Raw genomic sequence first — 21,902 nt, forward strand, 5'->3', positions numbered from 1 at the left:
ATTAATGATTAATATAGCTGAATTAGGTGTATAAATGCATGAACCTACTAGACGAATACATACATGACTAATGTACTAGGTTGGAATTATTTGATAAGTGGAAATATTTGTTATTTGTTTTTTAGGAGCCTGCTGCTAACTGCTGTGCAGCCATCTGCAAGGCTTTGATCAAAGATGAAGAGGACTGGAAGATTGGCAAAAGCAAAGTCTTTCTCAGGGTACCTTAGGCTTAATATTTTACTAGTGTACTATACTAATTTGACATCTTTATCAGTGTACATCCCTGTAAAATTGCCGGAAATTTGATTTCTAAAGGCACTGATGTCATTTTTGGGATTATATTTAACATACACTACCATTCAAAAGTTTGGGGTCAGTAAGATTTTATTTCAAAGAAATGAATAAGAGAATGAAAAAGTTTAGACATGTATAATGTTACAAACATAAATGCTGTTCTTTTTTTATATTCATCAAAGAATCTGGAAATATGCATATCAATTACCGCAAAAATATTAAGGCACACAGCTGCATATTAGATTGATTTCTAAACTCAAATGTCAGAAATAAAAATTTAAATAATTAGTGGAGAACAGATATTTTAAATTATAAGAAATTTTTACAATATTGTTTTACTATATTTTTAATCAAATAAAACATTGAAAAATCTTATTGACTCAAACTTTTAAACAGTGGCATACACTACCAGTCAAAAGATTTTTTAATGTTTTTAAAGTCGTCTCTTCTGCTCCTCTGCCTGCATTTATTTGTTCCAAAATACAGCAAAAGCTGTAATATTGTGAAATATTTTGACTATTTAAAATAACTGCTTTCTATTTGAATATATTTTAAAATGTAATTTATTCCTGTGATCAAAGCTACATTTTCAGCATCATTACTCCAGTCTTCAGTGTCACCGTGATCCTTCAGAAATCAATCTAATATGTTGATGTGTGTCAGGGGTCGTTTGCGGGAAGGAGGAGCAAGGGTGAGGAAATGATGAACACGTTCTTTATTAGAATAATCCAAAAACGGAAACAGGAACAGTTGGGGAAACCACACGCCAACACGACAGAAACTAACATTAACGACATTAAGAACAGACGATGAACAAGGAACTGAATCAAACTTGTATAGGACAGCTGATTAGACATGAACAGGTGTGAGTGATTAACCAATGACGACATAACAAGAAATGGAACAGGAAAGACCAAAAAAGGACACAGGAGGGAAAAACCAACAAAACAGTCCACGGGGTGTGACAACGTGCTGTTCGAGAAACATTATTACTATTATCAATATTTAAAAGTGCTGCGTACATTTTTTCAGGATTCTTTGATTAATAGAAAAATCAGCATTTTGCTGAAATAAAAAGCTTTTTTGTAATATTATACACTATACCATTCAAAAGCTTGAAGTCAGAAATTATAGAAATTAATACTTTCATTTAGCAAGGATGCTTTAAATTGATCAAAAGTGATGATAAAGACATTACAATTTCTATTTCAGATAAATGCTGTTCTTCTGAACTGTCTATTTATCAAACAAACCTGAAAAATTTTACTCAGCAGTTTTCAACATTTTTTTGAGCAGCACTGACTGGAGTAATGCTAAAAAATCTGCTTTAAAATCACAGGAATAAGTTACATTTTAAAATATGTTAAAATTGAAAAAAAAAAAAAAAAAAAAACCTTTTTGCTGTACTTTGGATCAAATAAATCCAGGCTTGGTGAAACGTATTTAAAAAACATTAAAAACCTTACTGTTCACAAACTTTTGACTGGTAGTGTATCTGTCATATTTTTTCACACAGTAAATTTTTTGCACTGTGTGTTTCCTTCTCTCTCTGTTGCAGGATCATCATGACGCCTTCCTAGAACTGGAGAGAGAGCAAGAGCTTTACAGGAAGGCACTTATCATCCAAAGAGTGATGCTCGCTCATAAGGACAGGTTCGTTCCCCATTGTCTCTTGCCTACATAGTATTTGTGTGTGTGTGATTTTAAAGCAATTTTAAGCTAAGTCATTTATTATTCACATACAGAGCAAATTTTGTAAAGAAGAGGAGGGCAGTTCTGGTTTTGCAAAAAAACTGGCGTGGCCACAGAGAGAGAAAAGACTTTTACAAAGTAAGTTATGCAGGAGCATCTCATGTCTACAGTATATGGAGTAGCTCTTAGAATTAGTGTAATAAAATAATGAAACATGCTCATATTTTTTCTGTTTTCCCTTCTAGCTCAAGCAAGGATTTGCTCGGCTGCAGGCACAAGTGCGCAGTCGGCAGCTCCATAAAGAGTATAAGCGCAGACGGGCTGCAGCCATCACTCTGCAAACACAGACCCGTGGCTACCTCGCCAGGAAAGACCTGAAACGCAAAAAAGATGCAGTGATAGTGCTGCAGACACAGACCAGAGGACTGCTGGCCAGAAAAACCCTCATGAGAATGAAAACAGAAGTGAGTATATAGTGGAATGGAGCAGACTACCTGGTTTTTAGTACTTTTTTGCAAAAAGGTTTTGTTTTATATGCACCTCCAGGTAAAAGTTTGGATTTCTTATGTTATAAGTTTAATCAAGGCTGCATTTGTTTATCAAAAATACAGTAAAAGTAGTAGTATTTTGTGAAATATTATTTCTTATATCATAAAATCTCTGGGTTGTATCCCAAGGTTTTCTATATTTGATGAAAAATCCAGTAAAAGCAGTAATTTAGTGAAATATTTTTGCAATTTAAAATAACTTTTTTCTATTTTACAATATTTTAAAATTACATTTATTTCCTTGATGGCAAAGCTTAATTTTCAGCATCATTACTTCAGTTTTCGAAGTCACATGATCCTTCAGAAATCATTCTAATATGCTGATTTGCTGCTCGGGAGACATTTCTTATTACTGTCAGTGTTGAAAACAGTTGTGCTGTTTAATGTTTTTGGAAAATCTTGATACACTACCAATTAAAAGTTTGGAATAAGTTTAAAAAAAATCATTTACTTGGCAAATTAAATTAATCAAAAGTAATACTTATCAGACATTTATAATGCTACAAAAGGTTTCATTTTCAAGTAAATGGTTTCAAGTCATGGTTTCTACAAAACAATTTAAGCATTTATTATTCATACCCTTGTTTTGTCTTAGGCGGTTTTGACTGCACAAGAGAGAGAAGCTCAGGAACGTACAGCATTGGAGCTTCAGCAGCGCCTAGAGGAGCTGCTCCGAAAAAATGAGGAAGCCAAATCCCAGAATAAGGGTGATGATGAAATGGTGGAGAATATCTTTGGCTTCCTTCCGGCTACAGTAGGAGGTCAAGAGGGACCAGCTCCCGAGGGTTTTGAGGTTAGAGTCAACGTGACAACACAATAAGGAAGCATGACATCTATTTGAAGGCAACAAACAATTCCTGATCAAAATTAATATCTCAAAATAATAAGTTTTTATCAACTCCGACTTTTATCGTCGCTACTCAATTAATGTATACTGCATTTGCTATCATTAAGGAGAAATTCACTTCCAGAAAAATGTACGGATAATTAATCACCCCCATGTCATCCAAGATGTTCATGTCTTTCTTTTTCAGTCGATAAGAAATTATGTTTCTTGAGGAAAACATTTCAGGAATTATCTCCTTGTAGTGGACTTCAATGGTAGCCCCAAGTTTGAACTTCCAAAATGCAGTTTAAATGCAGCTTCAAATGACTCTAAAAGATCCCAGCCAAGGAAGAAGGGTCTTATCTAGTGAAATGATTGGTCATTTTCAAAGCAAACTGATAATTTATATACTTTTTAACCTCAAATGCTCATCTTGTCTGGTCTGTGTGATGCGTATGTGTAGTCTGTGTAATCCAGGTCAATTCAGTTAGGATAGGTCGAAAAACTCCCGTCTCGTTTTCTTCTTCAACATCAAATTCGTCCTACATCGCTGTTTTATCTTTTTTCTTGTAAATGGAGTTTGATCTTCTTTGCATGTTCACTTTGTAAACACTTGAGTCGGTACTTCTGCAGCAGTGTTGGACGATTTTGAATTTGGGGATGAAAACGAGATGGGAGTTTTGACTGTATTGACCGCATTGAACTTGAAGAAAAAACAGTTCACTCAGACTTAGATAAGACGAGCATTTGAGTTTAAAAAGTATATAACTTGTCAATTTCTTTACAAAATGACAAATCGTTTTGCTAGATGAGACCCTTTTTCCTCAGCTGGGATCGTATAGAGCCATTTGAAGCTGCATTTAAACTGCATTTTGGAAGTTCAAACTTGGGGGCACCACTGAAGTCCACTATATGGATTTTTCCTCAAGAAACACTTTTTTATCGACTGAAGAATGAAAGACAGAAACACCTTGGATGAAAAGAGGGTGAGTAAATTATCTGTGTATTTTTATTCTGGAAGTGACCTTCTCCTTTAATAATACATTGTCTATTAAAGACATGTACACTGTAAAAAATACAAAAACGCAATTTGTTGAGTCAGCTTAAAATAATTTGTTACCCTGCTGCCTTACAATTTTAAGTTCAGTCAACTAAAATAAGTTTATTCAACTTGAAATGTTAAGTTGTACTAAGTAACAACTTAGATATTTGTGTTTGCTAAACTTAACAGATGGGTAAGTAACCCAGCTGTCTTAAAATTTTAAGTTGATTTAACTCCAATATCTAAGTTGTCACTTAGTATAATTTAACATTTCAAGTTGAATAAACTTTTTTTGAGTTGACTGAAGTATAAATTTTAAGGCAGCCAGGTTACAAATTATTTTAAGTTGACTCAACAAATTGTTTTTTACAGTGTATGTAGAAATGCAAAATGCTACTATTGTTTGGATAATAATAACTTTGTGTCATTTGTTTCTGATGTTCTTCTAGGATTTGGAGGAAGAGGCGGTGAAGTTAAAAGAGGTTGAATTAGTAGAGAGCCCTGTAAGGGAGAGGAAGGTGATACCATTACAAGACAGGAACGAACAAAGTTCAGATGAAGAAGACGAGGATGAAAAGGAGAAGGAGAGAGAGAGGGAGAGGGAGAGGGAGAGGAAGAAGGAAAAGGAGAGGGAGTTGGAGTTGGAGAAGGAGAGAGAGAAGGAGAGAGAGAGGAAAAGGGAAAAGGAGAAGGAGCGGGAAAAGGAGAGGGAGATGGAGAAGGACAGGGCAAGGGAGGCCGATGAGCACTCCTTCTCTAAATTTGCATCTCTAAACTTCCAAGGGTCTTCCACTCACTCACATATCCAACAAAGATTACGACAACCCCTGCTCTACCATGAAGATGAAGGAGATACCCTGGCAAGTGCTGTTCTCATTAGCATCATGTTCCCATTAAAAGCAAGGCTTGGTGATCAACTGTTTTGTATTGGTTTTTTTCTGCTTTTTCCCTCCTCCTCCAGGCTTGTTTGACAGTATGGTGGATCATACTAAGATTTATGGGAGATCTTCCAGAGCCAAGGCAAGAACGTATTTCTTCTATAGCTGACCCCATTCAAATGAACCTTGGTCAGAGACAAGCCCGCCGACTCAGTAGCCTTGTTGGATTAGATCAGGTAAACAATGAAGACACTATAAAACATTGCCTTCTTTATACCTACCAGATTTTCACTGCCTTCTCTCCTGAAAAGACATGCATTTTTGTGCTGGTTTGATATTAATATATATTATGTTGCTTTGGAATTTTTAATATACAGACTAGCCAGTCAGAAAATGTTTCAGTTGTGTTACAGTCAGTGGTATACGAGGGGAAAACCACACAAACAGCCAGAAGGGAGAAACTGAAAAAAATGCCTTCGGGTTAAAAAATGCTACATTTATTTTAAAGTCCTGTTCCTTATATACATACTATGTAGTTATTATAGTAATTATAATAACTAGGTAATAACTAGGTACTAACCCTGAACCTACCCCTAAACCTAACCCTATCCCACCTTGTATTACCAGTACTTTCTCAGGTAGGTACATGAAAGTACACATAAAGTAAAATAAAGTGCAACCAAGATTTGAATGAAAATTAAATATTTAATTTTTTATAATACATAGAAGGACCAAACCAAATTTTGGAGCCATGAATACGGAACTGCTAACTAATGGAAATACTGTTATAGATGTCATACAACAACACAATAGTCAATAACCCAACAGAAATATGACTTTGCTTTTCTTAAATGTGACCCTGGACCACAAACTCAGTCATAAGGGTAAGATTTAAAAGAGAATAAATAAGCTTTCCATTAATGTATGGTTTGTTAGGATTGGACCATATTTGGCCTAAGATACAACTTTTTGAAAATCTGGAATCTGAATCTAAATATTCAGAAAATCGCCTTTAAAATTGTCCAAATGAAGTTCATAGCAATGCATATTACTAATCAAAAATTAAGTTTTAATATACTTAGTATAGGAAATTTACAAAATGGCATAAAAGAAAAATCAATCATTTTAAACCATACAATGTATTGTTGGCAATTGCTACAAATATACCCGTGCTACTTTCGACTGGTTTTGTCCAGGGTCACATATCATGCCAAACAAATGTTTGTGGGTTTATTCATTTGTTGGTCTTGTAATTGCAGAAATTTTTGAGAAAAAAAATGAAGCAACAGAAGGCGACAGCGAAAAGAAAACACTCAACCATTCCTGAAGAAGAGGTAAAATACGTATACATACTAAAACACTGATCATTACCCACCGTTAACTGCATCATAGCAGATTCCTATTAATTATTCTGATACAATTTGCAGCCAGAAGAAGAACTAAAACCTAGACTGCAGGCTGTTCAGGAGGAAGAGGATGTACTGTTTGGAGAGAGAGCAACTTATGATCGTCCAATGACATCATTGGAGAAATTGCATATTATAGTAGGATATGCTATCGTACGACAAGATATAAGGTGAATGTGATAAGCCACTGATCATACACAATCTGTATAATGTGATAGGTATTTCACATGGAGAGAGATAAAGGTTAGATAATCTTTATGACTTCATATGTTTGTCAGAGATGAAATCTACTGTCAGATCCTTAAGCAGTTAACAGGCAATAAGAACCAAAAAAGCACAAACAGAGGCTGGATTCTTCTGTCCATCTGCCTGGGTATTTTCCCTCCTACGGACCGCCTCACTAAGGTATGAAATACTTTTTGACTTCTGTTTTTTAAAAGCTACGCTCTTAAAAATAAAGGTTCCAAAAGGGGTGTTTTTGCAGTGATGCCATAGAAGAAGATTTAAAAAATCTAAAGAACCTTTTTCAACTATAAATAACATTTTCTGCATTTGAAAGGTTCCATGGATGTTCAAGGTTCTTCATGGAACCATCAAAGCCAATAAAGTGGAATGTGACTTTATCCAATCATGTCATACTGTTTTGCGTTATGTCATGTTATGTTTTGTATTTTATGTGTTGTTATACATTATGTTGTGTTTTGTTCGATTTCATGCTATGTTTTACATTTTGGTATGTTGCATCATGTCACTTTAAGATGTTATGTGTTATGTTCCACAACCTTTTGGCCACAGTACCTGGAGAGTTTCATACACTATGGGCCAAATGAGTACTCCTCGTACTGTGCAGAGCGACTACGGAGGACTTTAGCCAACGGAGAAAGAAGTGAGCCGCCATGCTGGGTTGAACTACAGGTAAGCACTACCTCTGACTGAAATGATGACGAACACTCCCTTTACCCAAAACATAACCAGGTCTTCTTTCCTGCAAGTCTGTAGAGAACAAGAAGCCCATTACAGTAGTTGTGGGTCTGATGGATGGCAGAAACATCAGCCTTACTGTGGATTCAGCCAGCACTTCTGAAGAGGTGTGCAATGCGATTTTCCAGAAAGTAAAGCTGCAGGACACTTACGGCTTCTCCCTGTATGCTGCGATGTATGAGAAGGTTTGTAACATCTGAATGCCTCAAGATGCACCTTGAAATAATTCACATGAGCAATAGTATTAAAGTCTTCGTGTATACATCTCTTGCCGCAGATGTGGTCTCTTGGCAGTGGCAGTCAGCACGTCTTGGATGCCGTGTCTATGTGTGAGCAGGAAGAAAAGAGGCAGGGGAAAGAGGAACAACATGCTCCTTGGCGTCTCTATTTCCGCAAAGAGATCTTCACTCCATGGCACGACTCTTCATCTGATCAAGTCAGCACAGAGCTCATCTACAAGCAGGTCGTCCACGGACTCAAAAGTGGTGATTATCAGTCTGATAAGGTCAGTCTAGGCTAATAGTGTTATAAGCTGTTAGATATTTAATAGGAATGAGATTTGTGACTCATGCACTGTTGTTTATCTGTAATCTTGATTTAGGAGGATGATTATGTACAGCTTGCAGCCAGACATTACTATGTACTGCATGGTTCTGAAAGCAGCATGGAAACCACAGAGAAGATTGTTCGTGAGTGCATGAACATGACTATAATTGAGAACAAGTCTCTCGTCAAACTAGTGCAGTTGGTGCATGCTGCACACACAAAGGTATGCTATATATACAGGTATATGCTGTTCTATCATTGTTCACAACAGTCATTGGACAAAATTTGGTCATTAGTGCTTAAAGAATAATGCAAGGAGTAACCCTTTGTAATTTCTTAGGGTCCTTACATAAACTCTACTACACCTGTCTTTGAAGTGAAAATGGAAACGGTCAAACTTGCACAGGAGAAGTGGACAATCTATTTCTCTAAGTTCTATGAGGCACAAATTATTTCAGGTAAAAAACTTATTCTTAGTTCTTAAGAGTAGTTAATCCAAAATGAATATTTTGTCATTACTTATCAGTAAGATGAATAATTTATTTATTTTTTAAAGTAGGTTCTTGTGCTTATCATGGCTGCATTTATTTGATTAAAAATCCAGAAAACAGTAATATTGTGAAATATTGTTTCAATGTAAAATAACTGTTTTCTATGTGAATATATTATATTATATATTATATTTTATTCCTGTGATGCAAAGCTGAATTGTCAGCATCGTTACTCCAATCTTCAGTGTCACATGATCCTTCAGAAATCATTCTAATATGCTGCATTATTATCGATGTTGGAAACCGTTGTGCTGATTGAACTTTTTTTGTAATCTGTGATTCTTTTTTCAGGATTCTTTAATACATAAAAAGTTAAAAAGAACAGTATTTGTTTAACAAAAGAAAATTTTCTAACAATATAAACTACCATTTAAAAGTTTGTGGTCAGTAAATTTGTATGTATTTATTTTATTCTTTTAAAGAAATTAAGACTTTTATTCAGCAAGGATGTGTTAATCTTTTTCCAAAAATGATAATAAAAATAATAAATCAGCATATAAGGGTGATTTCTGAAGGATCATGTGACACTGAAGACTGGATAAATGGCTGATGAAAATTCAGCTTTGCATCACAAGAATAAATTATATTTTAAAATAGATTTTAAAAGAAAAACATTTTTTAAAACTGTAATAATATTTCACAGTATTAGTCTTTTTTCTGTATTTTTGATCAAGAAAATGCAGTCTTAATGAGCATATCGTGCTGATCCCAAATTTTAGAACAGCAGTGTATGTCATTCCAAACCTGTATGATGCTATTTCTTCTGTGTAAACACAAAAGGAGCACTTTTAAAGAAAGTTCATGCAAGATAAAAAGATAAAAATGACACAATAAAACATCATAAATGTACACCATGTGACTTCAGGTTTTCTGAACCCATATGATGATGAACCCATTTTGTATGAAGAACAGACTGAAATTTAAGTCATTGTTCACTAAAGAAAAATCTTGCTTGATGGTCAGGGTCACCATTTTCAATGTACTGACAATATAAATAAATAGTGACAGAATTATCATTTTAGGTCAACTATATATGCATTGAATTTGTGAATTCGTTATTGTTTTTTATTAGTTACTGTGAAAAAATTGTGTTCAGGTCCCACAGTGCCTCAAGACGAGTTTGTAATTGTGGTGAACTGGAAGGGGGTCTTCTTTCAAGATAGGACAGAAGCCGCATTTCTGCAGTTGTCTTATCCTGAGGTGTCAAATATTGAAATAAGGTAAAACATCCCTTTTTACGGGAAACATCCATGGATGAGCATCTAAATTAGACCTGAGCACTGATAAAGAACTTACGCTTCAATCACTATTTCTGCACATTCAGTCTAATTTGTGACATGAACGAGTTCTTAACATTACTCCTACAGCGACGACAGGTCTGGTGGGATTGTGTGTTTGACAACTCCAAAGGGGATGTATGAACTGAATGTTGCGAAGGGAAGAGGATTAGTGGAGCTAGTCAACTTTTTCATCTCAGGGCTTAAGAAGAGATCCGAGTACGCAGTGGCAATACAGGACCATAGCAGACAAGGTGCTTCTTTTACAATTTTCACATTTGAGGGGGATTTTTCAACTATTTGAAGAGCTCTTTTTACTATTTACAATTTTAACAAATAATGTGTGATGATGATGTATGATAGAAATTCATATTGTTTCAAATGTGAAAAATTTGGAAAAGCCTTCGATTTAACAATCAGAAGCTGAAAATATGTTTTTGAATTCTTATGAGAAAGTGTGAATGTACTCTGTAAAAAATAGTTATAAAATTATTTACAACTGATTACTGGAGTACGTTTGCAGTCTTTCTATTTCAAAATGTCACATTTAATTCAATATGTTACATGATTACAAAACATTCATTTCTGATTGAAAATTGTTTCTACGCCACTTTTTTTCAAGTGTCGCTCTTTTTACATTTATTATAGTTACAGTGGAGAAGTTAAAGCTAAAGTTTAAGTCCACATACAGACATTCTGGTAACTCAAGTCAAAAAAAAAAGTAATTCAAGATAAAATAAAACAGGTTTTACACTAGTATAATATCTCCTAAAACTTAAATGTAAATAAATTGAAAAGAACTAAAATGTGAGAGTCTTACCTTAATTTGCGGTGATGGCATCTTCTACAATTTAAAATGGACATTAATCTTTCTTTTTTTTTTCGTCCCTTCAGAGGATCCCGCATTGCTGAGCTACAGAAGGGGAGATGTGCTGTATATCATAAAGGATGGGGAGTATTCTTCTGATGAAGGCTGGATCAAAGCGAGGAATGAGAGGACAAGTCAAACTGGAGCAATTTCCTTAGATGCCGTTCGGATTTTGCCGTTGTTGTCCAGGCCTACAGAAGAAACACTGGTAAACATGATTATTTTGTTTCACATTAGTAATTTGTGGAGGAAATTATTCCTCAGCACTGGCCGTGATTATATTGTTTTTATCAGTGTTTTGAGGTTTTGTCTTGAAATTAAATATTTAAAATCCTTTTTGAAAGCCTTTAAAGGGGAAATCGGATGCCCATTTTCCGCAAGTTGGTATGACTCTTTACGGTCTTCATGAAATGTCTGCAAAATACTTAAAATTCCTAAATGGTCATGTAAAACAACACCCTTTTTACCTTGTCAAAAACAGCTCTGTTCACAGCAACTCGTTTCGATGCATGTCTCTTTAAATGATAATGAGCTACTGCTCACCCCGCCCCTCTCTTCCAATTTTTATGTATTAGGTGACACATTACCATCAAAAACAAAACTAATCCACTGTAATCCACTTTCACATCCAACTACAAAACATCGCTTACGAGATGTTGACGTTATACAGCTGCTCGAGCTCAGAGAAAATGGAGGCTGAGGGCAGAAATATGACATCATACTGCTCTAGCCCCGCCCACGACTGCCGATTGACTGTCAGAACGGCTTGATAATTGATACTGTTTAGGCTTTTTGGGATAAAAAAAGGATTTTTTAAATGGATTTTAATCATTGTAGAGTGGTTGTGTCCACTTTTAAAGAATTATTAATGAATCTTTTAATGAATAATTTTCAAAACCCCCAACAAGTTTTTTTTCCAGGGTCTCAAAATATGCTTTTTGTAAATCAATTTAAGCTTGACGAGAATAGAAATCTAAAGAGTAATTTCTATCCTCTAGAATTTGCTGAATTTGACCCCAGCACGAAGAAAATCAGTGATGCCGGTGTTGCCGAAGATGGAGGAGCTCAGCACAGAGAAAGTTGCCGTTGCAACGCTCAAGGAGTTCTCTTTTGATTATTTCAGGTAACACATGTACAGTTTGCACTCACCTAACCTGATATAAATGATATATGCTCCAAAAAAGTTGCTTGAAAGTTACCAATTCCAGAACTTCTCTAATGTTCATGGCATCTTGTACCTTTTTCAATGGGTCACAGGGAGTCACAGGGAGGTGGCCGTGCCAGAGGGATCAAAGAGAAATTGTGGGCCAACAGCAAAGAGCATCTCAAACAGCCGCTGCTCAGGAGCCTGCAGGGCAACACAGAGCTGTCCCACCTCGCTTGTGACTGCTTCACAGATATCCTTCCTGTTGATTGGCTGATTAAGAACGAGAATGAAAACTGAATATTTTGCTACATATCTAATATAGTTATAAAGAAAGTTGTATTTTGTGTATTACAGTATATGTGATAAAGACTTCCAGCTGAAATCAAAAGTTTACATACACCTTGCAGAATCTGCAAAATGTTAATTATTTTACCAAAATAAGAGGGATCCTACAAAATGCATGGTATTTTTTATTTATTACTGACCTGAATAAGATTTTACATAAAAGACATTTACATATAGTCCACAAAAGAAAATAATAGTTGAATTTATAAAAATTACGCTGTTCAGAAGTTTACATACAATTGACTCTCAATACTGTGTTGTTTCCTGAATGATCCACAGCTGTGTTTTTTTGTTTAGTGATAGTTGTTCATGAGTCCCTTGTTTGTTCTGAACAGTTAAACTGCCTGCTGTTCTTCAGAAAAATTCTTCAGGTCCCACAAATTCTTTGTTTTTTAGCATTTTTGTGTATTTGAACCCTTTCCAAAGATTCACATCCTCACTGATGCTTCAGAAGGGAACATGATGCATTAAGAGCCGGGTGTGTAAACTTTTGAACAGAATGAAGATGTGCACATTTTTCTTATTTTGCATAAATATATGTATTTTTTCATTTAGTACTGCCCTTCAGAAGCTACAGAAGATACTTACATGTTTTCCAAATTAAGACAAAATAAGTTCAAATTACCCTGATCTTCACCCCCGGCTCTTAATGCATTGTGTTTCCTTCTGGAGCATCAATGAGTGTTTGAACCTTCTGTAATAGTTGCATATGAGCCTCTCAGTTGTCCTCAGTGTAAAAAGATGGATCTCAAAATCATACAGTCATTGTTCGAAAGGGTTCAAATACACAAAAATGCTGAAAAAACAGAATTTGTGGGTTATGTAAACTTCTGAATTCAACTGTAATTACATGTGACCCCAGTGAATTTTAATGAATGATGCTTACCATTTTCTTTAACATGGTCTCTACCTATCCTTAAATATATGGGAGATTATCCAGTCAAGCATGTGCGGACACCCATAGATTTAACAAACCAGATCTTTGGGCCAGCAACGGCACACGTGGAGCTACGAGATGAGATCTACTGTCAAATAATGAAGCAGATGACTAATAACAACCATGGGTTTGTCACCTAGTTTGAACTCATTTGCTTTTGGTACCAAATAGGATCTAATGTTGCTTTGTTTTTTCATCTGATTATTCTTTTAATGCTGTCTTGTTTGTTTCTCTCCGTTTATTTCTCAGGCTGAGTATGGAGCGAGGATGGCAGTTGTTGTGGCTGTGTTGTGGTCTGTTTCCTCCAAGTCAGTTGCTACTGAAATATGCTCAACGTTTTCTGGAGTCCAGACCAAGGGAGCCTCTGGCCTCCGCCTGCCTGCAAAGGATGCAAGCTATGCTTAGGTAGAGATCATACTGTTGTTTAACAACATATTGCTTAGTGTAGTCAAAAGAACAGACGTCGGTACCAGTCGGTACTGAAATTTAAAAAATGTGACAATACCAGCATTATGAGCTCTGTTGAGTGGCACATCCACAGTGGTAACACTAAAAATGTCTGTTGGTCTATCAGTATAGTGTGAATTGGCCATTAGGTGCCAAAGTGAACAGTACATAAGGGCTTAAGTTGATCTACAAAGTTTATTGTCCCATACAGTATCGAGGGAAGGAAGTTGCCTCCTCACCAGGTGGAAGTGGACGCTATTCAAAATAACAGCACCCAGATCTTCCATAAAGTTCATTTTCCCAACGATACATCTGATGTAAGGAGTGACATTAGAATTGTAACAATTTCACTCATTCTTTTTTCTATCATTGCTGAAAACCCTGTCTTTTTCATTTAAGATATTTGAGGTGACCACCACTACAAGGATCAAAGACTTATGCCGCAACATTGCCAGAGACCTCCACCTCTCTTCAGAAGATGGATACAGTCTGTTTGTTAAAACATCCACCAAGGTTTCAGACATGATTTCTTTCAGTCATTTTATTTTTCCTGAGAGGGTTGTTTGAAGTCCATGCTAATCTTCATCATCTGATTCTTTCAGGTAGTAAGTATGGATTCGAAAGAGTACTTTTTTGACAACCTCAGGCAACTCACAGATGTCGTCATTAAAAAGGGAAAGAAAGTCAAAGAGGGTGAGCTGTATAACATACTACTGTACTACTGTATTTAACCCAATATTTATTCAGTAGGTACATTGTAATCAGTCTCTCACTATGATAAATATTATCAATCCTGAATACAGCTACTCCAACTATTGCGCCTTACCTGGTGCTCTTCATGAGGAAGCTCTGGTTTAATGTGATCCCAGGAAAAGACCTAATTGCTGACCTAACCTTCCACTTTCCCCAGGTACGTTGTCTGTCTGATCAGTCCTTATCTGGTCAAGCCAAATACTGTAAGCAGAATTCACTAACAGCATTATTTTAACCTGCCTTACAGTGTATCAGATGTTTGTAGAACTGAATTTGTGTAGGCCAAACTAGAAGTTAGCATCACCCTTGTACCCTCTACAAAACCCAGTAGGAAAACCCAAGAGGTTGGATTATTGCAGAAAATAAGCTCTGGGACCGACCAAAGTTATAATTCCTATATATTTTGTTAAGATAATCTTCACAAATAATACAGTACAATTCTAAATGCAATTGCAGATGTAAAAAGCAGAAGTTATATTATGCCAGGCAACTTTGCCTAAATGTCTTCTTTTTATTTTCCCAGGAATTGCCGAAGTATTTGAAGGGCTACCATGATGTATCTAAAGAGGACATGATCAAACTGGCAGGACTGCTGTTCCGTGTTCAGGTTGACACGGATAAATCACAGTTCGTCATGATCCCTAGAATGCTGAAAGATCTGGTGCCAGCTGATCAGCACACAATCATGACTCCTGATGACTGGAAGAAGGTGATCCTCAAGGCTCTTAATTACTATATGGCTCTGTGTGTTTGACCTGCATAGCAGGGGCTCTTCCTCTGAGGAGGCAAGGGAGGCAGTGTCTCCTCAAAATGAGAAACAAAAGAAAACAAAACCAATATTACAAAATATAACATTAAAAAGTGTATAAATCACTTGTTTATTTCTAAAGAAACACTGTCCAACAGCGACACCAGCAGGTAAAGTTACAGCGTTAGTCCACGTCTCTCGTGCCTCCCCTGAGCTCATTGAGTTTTGACAGACACCCTAAAGCATGCAGATGAAGAATGAAGGGGTGAAAGTCACGTGAGAGGAGGCAATGCCTCCATCACGACATGATTGGATATGACTGGTCATGTTTAGCTGTGATTGGTTTATGCGATAAATCCCGCCTCCTGTGAATCAGTCTAAACAAACAATATAATGGCATTAATAGGAAGACTAATTAAAAAAAGTAAGTAAACAACTTACACACTTAGATATAACCACATTGTTATGTCGAAGTAAGACTTAAAATGGCATGATCACATGATCTATAAGAGTTTTTAGTGAGTAATCAGGTTGGTGAAGTTTAAAGTAAATCTCTGTCTGTGACCAATATTTGCAGAGCTTTGATAACTGATCTGAAAAATTCTAAAATAGTTAAAAGTAAAGTTAATTATTGAAAAGAACAGCTGAATATAAGTTCACAAATAAAACACTACCAGTCAAAAGTTTTTGAACAGTAAGAATTTTTTGTTTTTAAAGAAGTCTCTTCTGTTTACCAAGTCTGTATTTATTTGATCCAAAATACAGCAAAAGCAGTAATATTTTTACTGTTTAAAAGAACTGCTTTCTATTTAAATATATTTTAAAATGTAATTTATTCGTGTTATCAAAGCTAAATTTTCAGCATAATTGCTCCAGCCTTCAGTGTCACATTATCCTTCAGAAATCATTCTAATATGCTGATTTGCTGTTCAAGAAATATTTATTATTATTGTTATTATTATTATTATTATCAATATTCAGAACAGGTGAGTACATTTTACCAGGATTCTTTGATTAATAGAAAGATCCAAAGATCAGCACTTTCATCTTCACTTTCTATTCTTCAAATAAACCTGAAAAATTCTACTCGACTGTTTTCAACATAATTAAAATAAAATCCTTGAACAGCAAATCAGCATATAAGAATGATTTCTGAAGGATCATGTGACACTGCAGATGAGTAACAATATTAAAAATTCAGCTTTGAAATCACAGAAATTGCATTTTAAAAAATATTTACATAGAAAACAGTTATTATAAAAAGTAAAAAAAATAATAATAATAATTCAAATTTTTACTGTTTTTGCTCTACTTTGGATCAAATAAATGCAGGCTTGGTGAACAGAAGAGACTTCTTCAGAAACAATAAAAATCTAACTGTTCAAAAACTTGAAAACACTAACCTGAGGAAATTTTCGTACTTACAAATAGAATTGTTAATAAATTTTGTAAATAATATTTATTCAACCAAAAAAATGCAAATGGAATGTAAATTTACATTTGATTAAAAAAAAAAAAAAAAAACACAGTCACGTACACTACTAGTTTGGTGTCAGTTTTCATAATTTAAATTCATAATTTATTTATTTATTTATATATTATTTTTTAAACTTTAAATTCCTAGAAGAATCTTAACAAAAAGTATCACAGGCTCCACAAAAATACGAATTGTTTTCACCAGTGATAATAATAAGAAATATTTCCTGAGCAGCAAATCTGCATATTAGAATGATTTGTGAACATGTGACACTGAAGACTGGAGTTTAGGCTGCTGTAAATCCACCTTTTAAAAATATTAAAATAAAACTGTTATCTGAAAGTGTAACAATTTTTCACTGTATTGGTGTTTTTATGTTAAATGCAGCCTTGGTAAACATGAGACTTTTCTTTAGAATGTATAAGGCATTATTTAATATTGATATTAATATTTTAGTATAATGACAGAATCTTTTTGGTCTTTGGTTTGCAGCACATCATCAACGCATACAACAAGCAGGCAGGCATAACCGTAGATGAAGCCAAACACCAGTTCCTGAAGACGATCTCGCCGTGGCCTACCTTCGGATGTGTTTTCTTCGAAGTGAAGGTAACTAGGGCAACACTAAAAATAACCCTAATTGCTAAAAAGGGGGGTTGTTTTTTGACTTTTTGTCTTTTTTCTCACAGCAAACCTCAGAGAAGAGTTACCCCAGTATTATTACGCTATCAATCAGCAAGCAGGGAGTCAACATCATAAACCCTAGGACAAAGGTACAAATCAGTTTGTATATACATAACACAACTCTAATGTACAGCTCACCTCAGCATTGTGTAGTTTGTGAAGTTAACAAGTGTTTTAACTGGCTTGCCTGCAGGAGGTGCTTGCGATGCATCTATTCAGTAAGATCACTTCCTGGTCTAGTGGAAACACGTATTTTCACTTGACCATCGGCAACCTGGTGCAGGGCAACACTCTGCTCTGTGAGACCTCTGTGGTAAATATAGCACACACACACACACACACACACACACACAATTATAGCAAGTGCGTATGTTAATATCCTTTCTGACTGTTTATGTCTTGCAGGGTTATAGAATAAGTGATCTCCTGTCTTCTTACAAGGACATGTATCTGAATGAGATCCCAAGGGTGCGGAAAACAAAGAGGATCAACATGTAGTCCAGTTGTGTTCTGTTTCTTTTTGGGTCTTTATCACAAAATTATAGCATGGATTTGTTCAAGTAACTTTTTAGAGAATTGCGTAAGTAAAAAAATAATAATTACTAAGAGGAATTGGTTTTAAAATCATCACTTTTTAATATGTAACATTAACTAGTATAGATCTGTCACTGAAATCATAATGTTTTTGCTTGTTGCTTCTTCTATGTGTATTTTAGATAAATTTATAGGCTTGAGTATTTATTTTTAGTTCAATAGTCCAACTTCTCATAGACTTTGCATTGCAATGTTACACTAGGTGGCAGTATTTTTACAGTTTAATTCTAATCTATCTAATAGTGCTTTGATGGAACAACCATGTTCAACAATAAAATGTTAAAATCAATATGGCTCTGGATTTAATTTTCAATGAATGATGGCTAGTTGAACAATTTGTAATCAATAATAATATTCCACAGTATGCAGTGTAGTATTTGCAATTTGGTTATGATATCTTGATAATATTTAACTTGGGTGAAAGTCTTTAAAAATACAGTAATATTGTGATAAGTTGAAATAACTTTTCACTATTTTAAACTGTAATTTATTCTTGTGTTATCAAAGCTGATTTTTTTTACAGTGATTACTTGTCAAATGATCCTTCAGATATCATTCTTATATGCTGATTTGGTGCTCAAAAAACATTTTTAATGCATCCTTACTAAATGAAAGCATATAGTGGTAGTGTATTTGTGTATTTCAGAATGAACGTCCAAATCCACTGAAAAATTAGGATTTTCTTTTAGGATTTTTGGGATTTTCACAGCCTCTCTTGATGTTTAATGCTTCCAGCAAACCAAAAATATCCCAGCGTGCCTGTCTCAACCCCTGGCCTCTTGACCAGCAATTCATGCGTTCCATGAAACTGAAAGAAAGCCTTGTGCTAAAACTGGAAAATCCAGCATGAATACTCCACAGCAATCATGGTAATTGAGTGTAGAGCACGCTTTTTGGCCATGACGCACACTGTGCCATGTGCTCACTATTACCAAATAATAACACAGGACCCTGGGCAGGAGAGGGAGAAGTCAGAAACACAACACTTCACTGTGGGGGACTCGAAAAACCATTTCATTCATGTCATGCCTAAAAGTTAAATGTATCCATTTCTCTTCAGGCCTGAGTCTCATTTTGTCCTACCGACATGAGCTTCATGTTATTAGAAACATGTTCTTGATACCACAACGTCATAGAACCCTACTAACCCATTCTGACATCTGAAACCTTCAATCTGGAGTTATTTTACTGTTGAAACCATACTGGTGAATGCTAAAAAAAAATAGGGGTTTTATTACAAGTACAACTGTCTTTGAGCAGTTGAGAGCTATTGTATCAATCAACATACCTTTCTGTAAAAATATAAAGGATTTATAAAACAAAAAACAAATGTGTGGACACAATCACCCTGCAATGATAAAAATCAATTCATCATGTTTTTTTAAATCTCAAAAAACCTAAATAGTCTCAATTATTAAGCCGTTCTGATTTAAATTCTGAATATGCCCTCACTATTCAAGCCCTGCCCACAACCACTGATGGACTGTCCCGTATTAGTATATTCCCGCCCTCAGCAAGTCCTGTAAACAGAGCTGGCTCTGACCAGCTGAAAACGGTGTGTTACACAACATTTGAGGAATTTTAACCAAAGTAACTATAAAGACCTTAAAGAATCATACCAGCTTGTGGAAAATGGGCATCTGATATTAAAATATTACTTATTAATTTTAATATTAATATTACATATTACAATATGAGCAGGCAGTACATATGGCTAAATTCAGGTGGATTTGGGACACTCTTTGCCATTCTGATGACTGGGAAAATGTCCCAATGTTCTATTTTAACATATTTTAAAATGTTATTTATGTAATTTATTTTGTCTTCAGTGCCACATGATCCTTTAGAAATCATTAAGAATCATTTCTTGTTATTTAAAAATAATAATAATAATTAAAAAGTGGTCTCAGTCTGTTTTGTATGAAAGACCATTTCCGACAGGTAAGAAAAAAAAATTCATGCCTTAAAAAGTTGAAAAGTCATAATTTCATCTTTATTTCATAATTTTGACTTTATAAATCATAATTTTGACTCTTTAAGTCATTATTTTGACCATTAAAGCGCATGCTGGTAAAGCATTATTTTATCTCATAATTTCTACTTTTTTAAAGTTATTTTGACTTTTTGTAATTATGACTTAAGTAAGTCAGAATTTTGACTTTTAAAGTCATAATTTAGACTGTTAATTTCATTATTTCAACTTTATAAGTCGCCAATTTTACACTGTAAAAATATTCTGTAAAATTTACGGTAGAAAAACGGCAGCTGTGGTTGCCGGAATTTTACCGTAAAAAATACGGTAGCAACATTTTATGTTTTGCGGTTTTCACTTAAATTTACAGGTAAATACCGTAATTTCATTAGCTGATATAATGCTATTGTACCAAGCCATTGAAGTACTGAATTCTGTTTTGTATCTTGGTAATTCACTGATAACCACCAAAAGCAGGTTGTGATGAGAAAGTCAAATGATGAACCAAAGCTCATTACAAACAGCTTTTAAATATTAACATATAGAAGGTGCACAGTGTCATTCACACAAACACTAAACACCATTATGGTAACACACATGAAACTGAAAAAATGCATAAACATTAATTTAACAACATTAGATGTAACATAGAACCCTAATGTACAAAACAGCTAGAAAGGGTTCTTTCAACAAAAAAAACCATCAAATTAAAAAAAAATGTAACAGGGAATTCTGAGAATGTCAGTTTACAGTAAATTTCACTGTTCACTGTAAATTTTACAGCCTTTAACCATTTAACTGGTTTTTACTGTAGCATTCACGATAAATTCACTGTATTTTTTTTTACAGTGTAACTTTATCTCGTAATTATGACTTAAGTGAATCATAGATTCGGCTTTTAAAGTCAATTTTGATTTAAGTCATAATCTCAACTTTTTTTTCATTATTTGACTTTTTAAGTCATAATTTCGACTTTTTTCCATAATTTTGATTTTATATGTCATAATTTTATCTTTTTAAGAATATGTTTTTAAGAATTTTGACTTTTTATTTCATAATTTCAGCTTCGTAAGTCGTCAATTTCAACGTTTTAACTCATCATTTTAAGTCATAATTTCATCTTTATAAGTCATAATTTTGACTTTTTAAGTCATTATTTTGACTTTTTATCTCATAATTTTAACATTTTGACTTTTTTGTAATTATGACTTAAGTCATAATTTCAACTTTTTATATTTAATAATTTTGACTTTATAAGTAATCATTTTGACTTTTTAAGTCATAATTTAGACTGTTAATTTCATAATTTTGACTTTAAGTCGCCAATTTCGACTTTATCTCGTAAATAACTTAAGTGAGTCATAAATTCGGCTTTTAAAGTCCATTTCGATTTAAGTCATAATCTAATTTTTTCTTTCGATTATTTTGACTTTTTTTTAAGTCATAATTTTCGTAATTATGACTTAAGTCGCCAATTTCAATGTTTTAAGACATAATTTTAACTTTAAATCTCGTAATTATGACTTAAGTAAGTCATAATTTTGACTTTTAAAGTCATAATTTCAACTTTTTATTTCATAATTTTGACTTTATAAGCCATCGATTTTGACTCTTTAGTCATAATTTAGACTATCTCATAATTATTACTAAAGAATAATAATTTCAGCATTTAAAGTCATAATTTCAACTTTTCATCTCGTAACTATGACTTAAGTATGTCATCATTTCGACTTTTTAAGGCATGAATTTTTCACGAATGTGGCGTAAATGGGCTTCTATATATTTTGTTTTGAAACTCACACAGGCAGGTTTTTGGAAAGCATTCCACTGTGTTCTGAACAGTCACGTTACTCATGCCAATTAATCGATCAGGCTCTAAATATAGAGCC

General features: G+C 34.4%; 1 protein-coding gene across 1 annotated transcript in view; it reads left to right on the forward strand.

Annotated features, from left to right (window-relative positions):
* The window catches only part of myo7bb (myosin VIIBb), a 31,572-nt gene extending 13,277 nt beyond the window's left edge, over positions 1 to 18,295 (forward strand). Inside the window, exons 17-47 of the mRNA XM_051132739.1 lie at positions 126 to 218; positions 1,853 to 1,947; positions 2,040 to 2,124; positions 2,232 to 2,450; positions 3,130 to 3,327; positions 4,852 to 5,262; positions 5,364 to 5,516; positions 6,540 to 6,614; positions 6,708 to 6,856; positions 6,965 to 7,091; positions 7,482 to 7,601; positions 7,679 to 7,852; positions 7,945 to 8,172; positions 8,269 to 8,436; positions 8,554 to 8,671; positions 9,861 to 9,984; positions 10,132 to 10,295; positions 10,936 to 11,117; positions 11,908 to 12,032; positions 12,167 to 12,306; positions 13,312 to 13,465; positions 13,588 to 13,743; positions 13,997 to 14,102; positions 14,185 to 14,298; positions 14,388 to 14,478; positions 14,589 to 14,695; positions 15,062 to 15,247; positions 17,256 to 17,372; positions 17,453 to 17,536; positions 17,641 to 17,760; positions 17,853 to 18,295. Of these exons, the coding sequence (XP_050988696.1) occupies positions 126 to 218; positions 1,853 to 1,947; positions 2,040 to 2,124; positions 2,232 to 2,450; positions 3,130 to 3,327; positions 4,852 to 5,262; positions 5,364 to 5,516; positions 6,540 to 6,614; positions 6,708 to 6,856; positions 6,965 to 7,091; positions 7,482 to 7,601; positions 7,679 to 7,852; positions 7,945 to 8,172; positions 8,269 to 8,436; positions 8,554 to 8,671; positions 9,861 to 9,984; positions 10,132 to 10,295; positions 10,936 to 11,117; positions 11,908 to 12,032; positions 12,167 to 12,306; positions 13,312 to 13,465; positions 13,588 to 13,743; positions 13,997 to 14,102; positions 14,185 to 14,298; positions 14,388 to 14,478; positions 14,589 to 14,695; positions 15,062 to 15,247; positions 17,256 to 17,372; positions 17,453 to 17,536; positions 17,641 to 17,760; positions 17,853 to 17,945 (4,476 nt within the window). The 3' untranslated portion in view covers positions 17,946 to 18,295. The remainder of the gene's footprint in view (positions 1 to 125; positions 219 to 1,852; positions 1,948 to 2,039; positions 2,125 to 2,231; positions 2,451 to 3,129; positions 3,328 to 4,851; positions 5,263 to 5,363; positions 5,517 to 6,539; positions 6,615 to 6,707; positions 6,857 to 6,964; positions 7,092 to 7,481; positions 7,602 to 7,678; positions 7,853 to 7,944; positions 8,173 to 8,268; positions 8,437 to 8,553; positions 8,672 to 9,860; positions 9,985 to 10,131; positions 10,296 to 10,935; positions 11,118 to 11,907; positions 12,033 to 12,166; positions 12,307 to 13,311; positions 13,466 to 13,587; positions 13,744 to 13,996; positions 14,103 to 14,184; positions 14,299 to 14,387; positions 14,479 to 14,588; positions 14,696 to 15,061; positions 15,248 to 17,255; positions 17,373 to 17,452; positions 17,537 to 17,640; positions 17,761 to 17,852) is intronic.
* Positions 18,296 to 21,902: the final 3,607 nt, after the last annotated feature.

The sequence above is a fragment of the Labeo rohita genome, chromosome 2 (genome assembly GCF_022985175.1).
Source record: "Labeo rohita strain BAU-BD-2019 chromosome 2, IGBB_LRoh.1.0, whole genome shotgun sequence".
Classification (NCBI taxonomy): domain Eukaryota; kingdom Metazoa; phylum Chordata; class Actinopteri; order Cypriniformes; family Cyprinidae; genus Labeo; species Labeo rohita.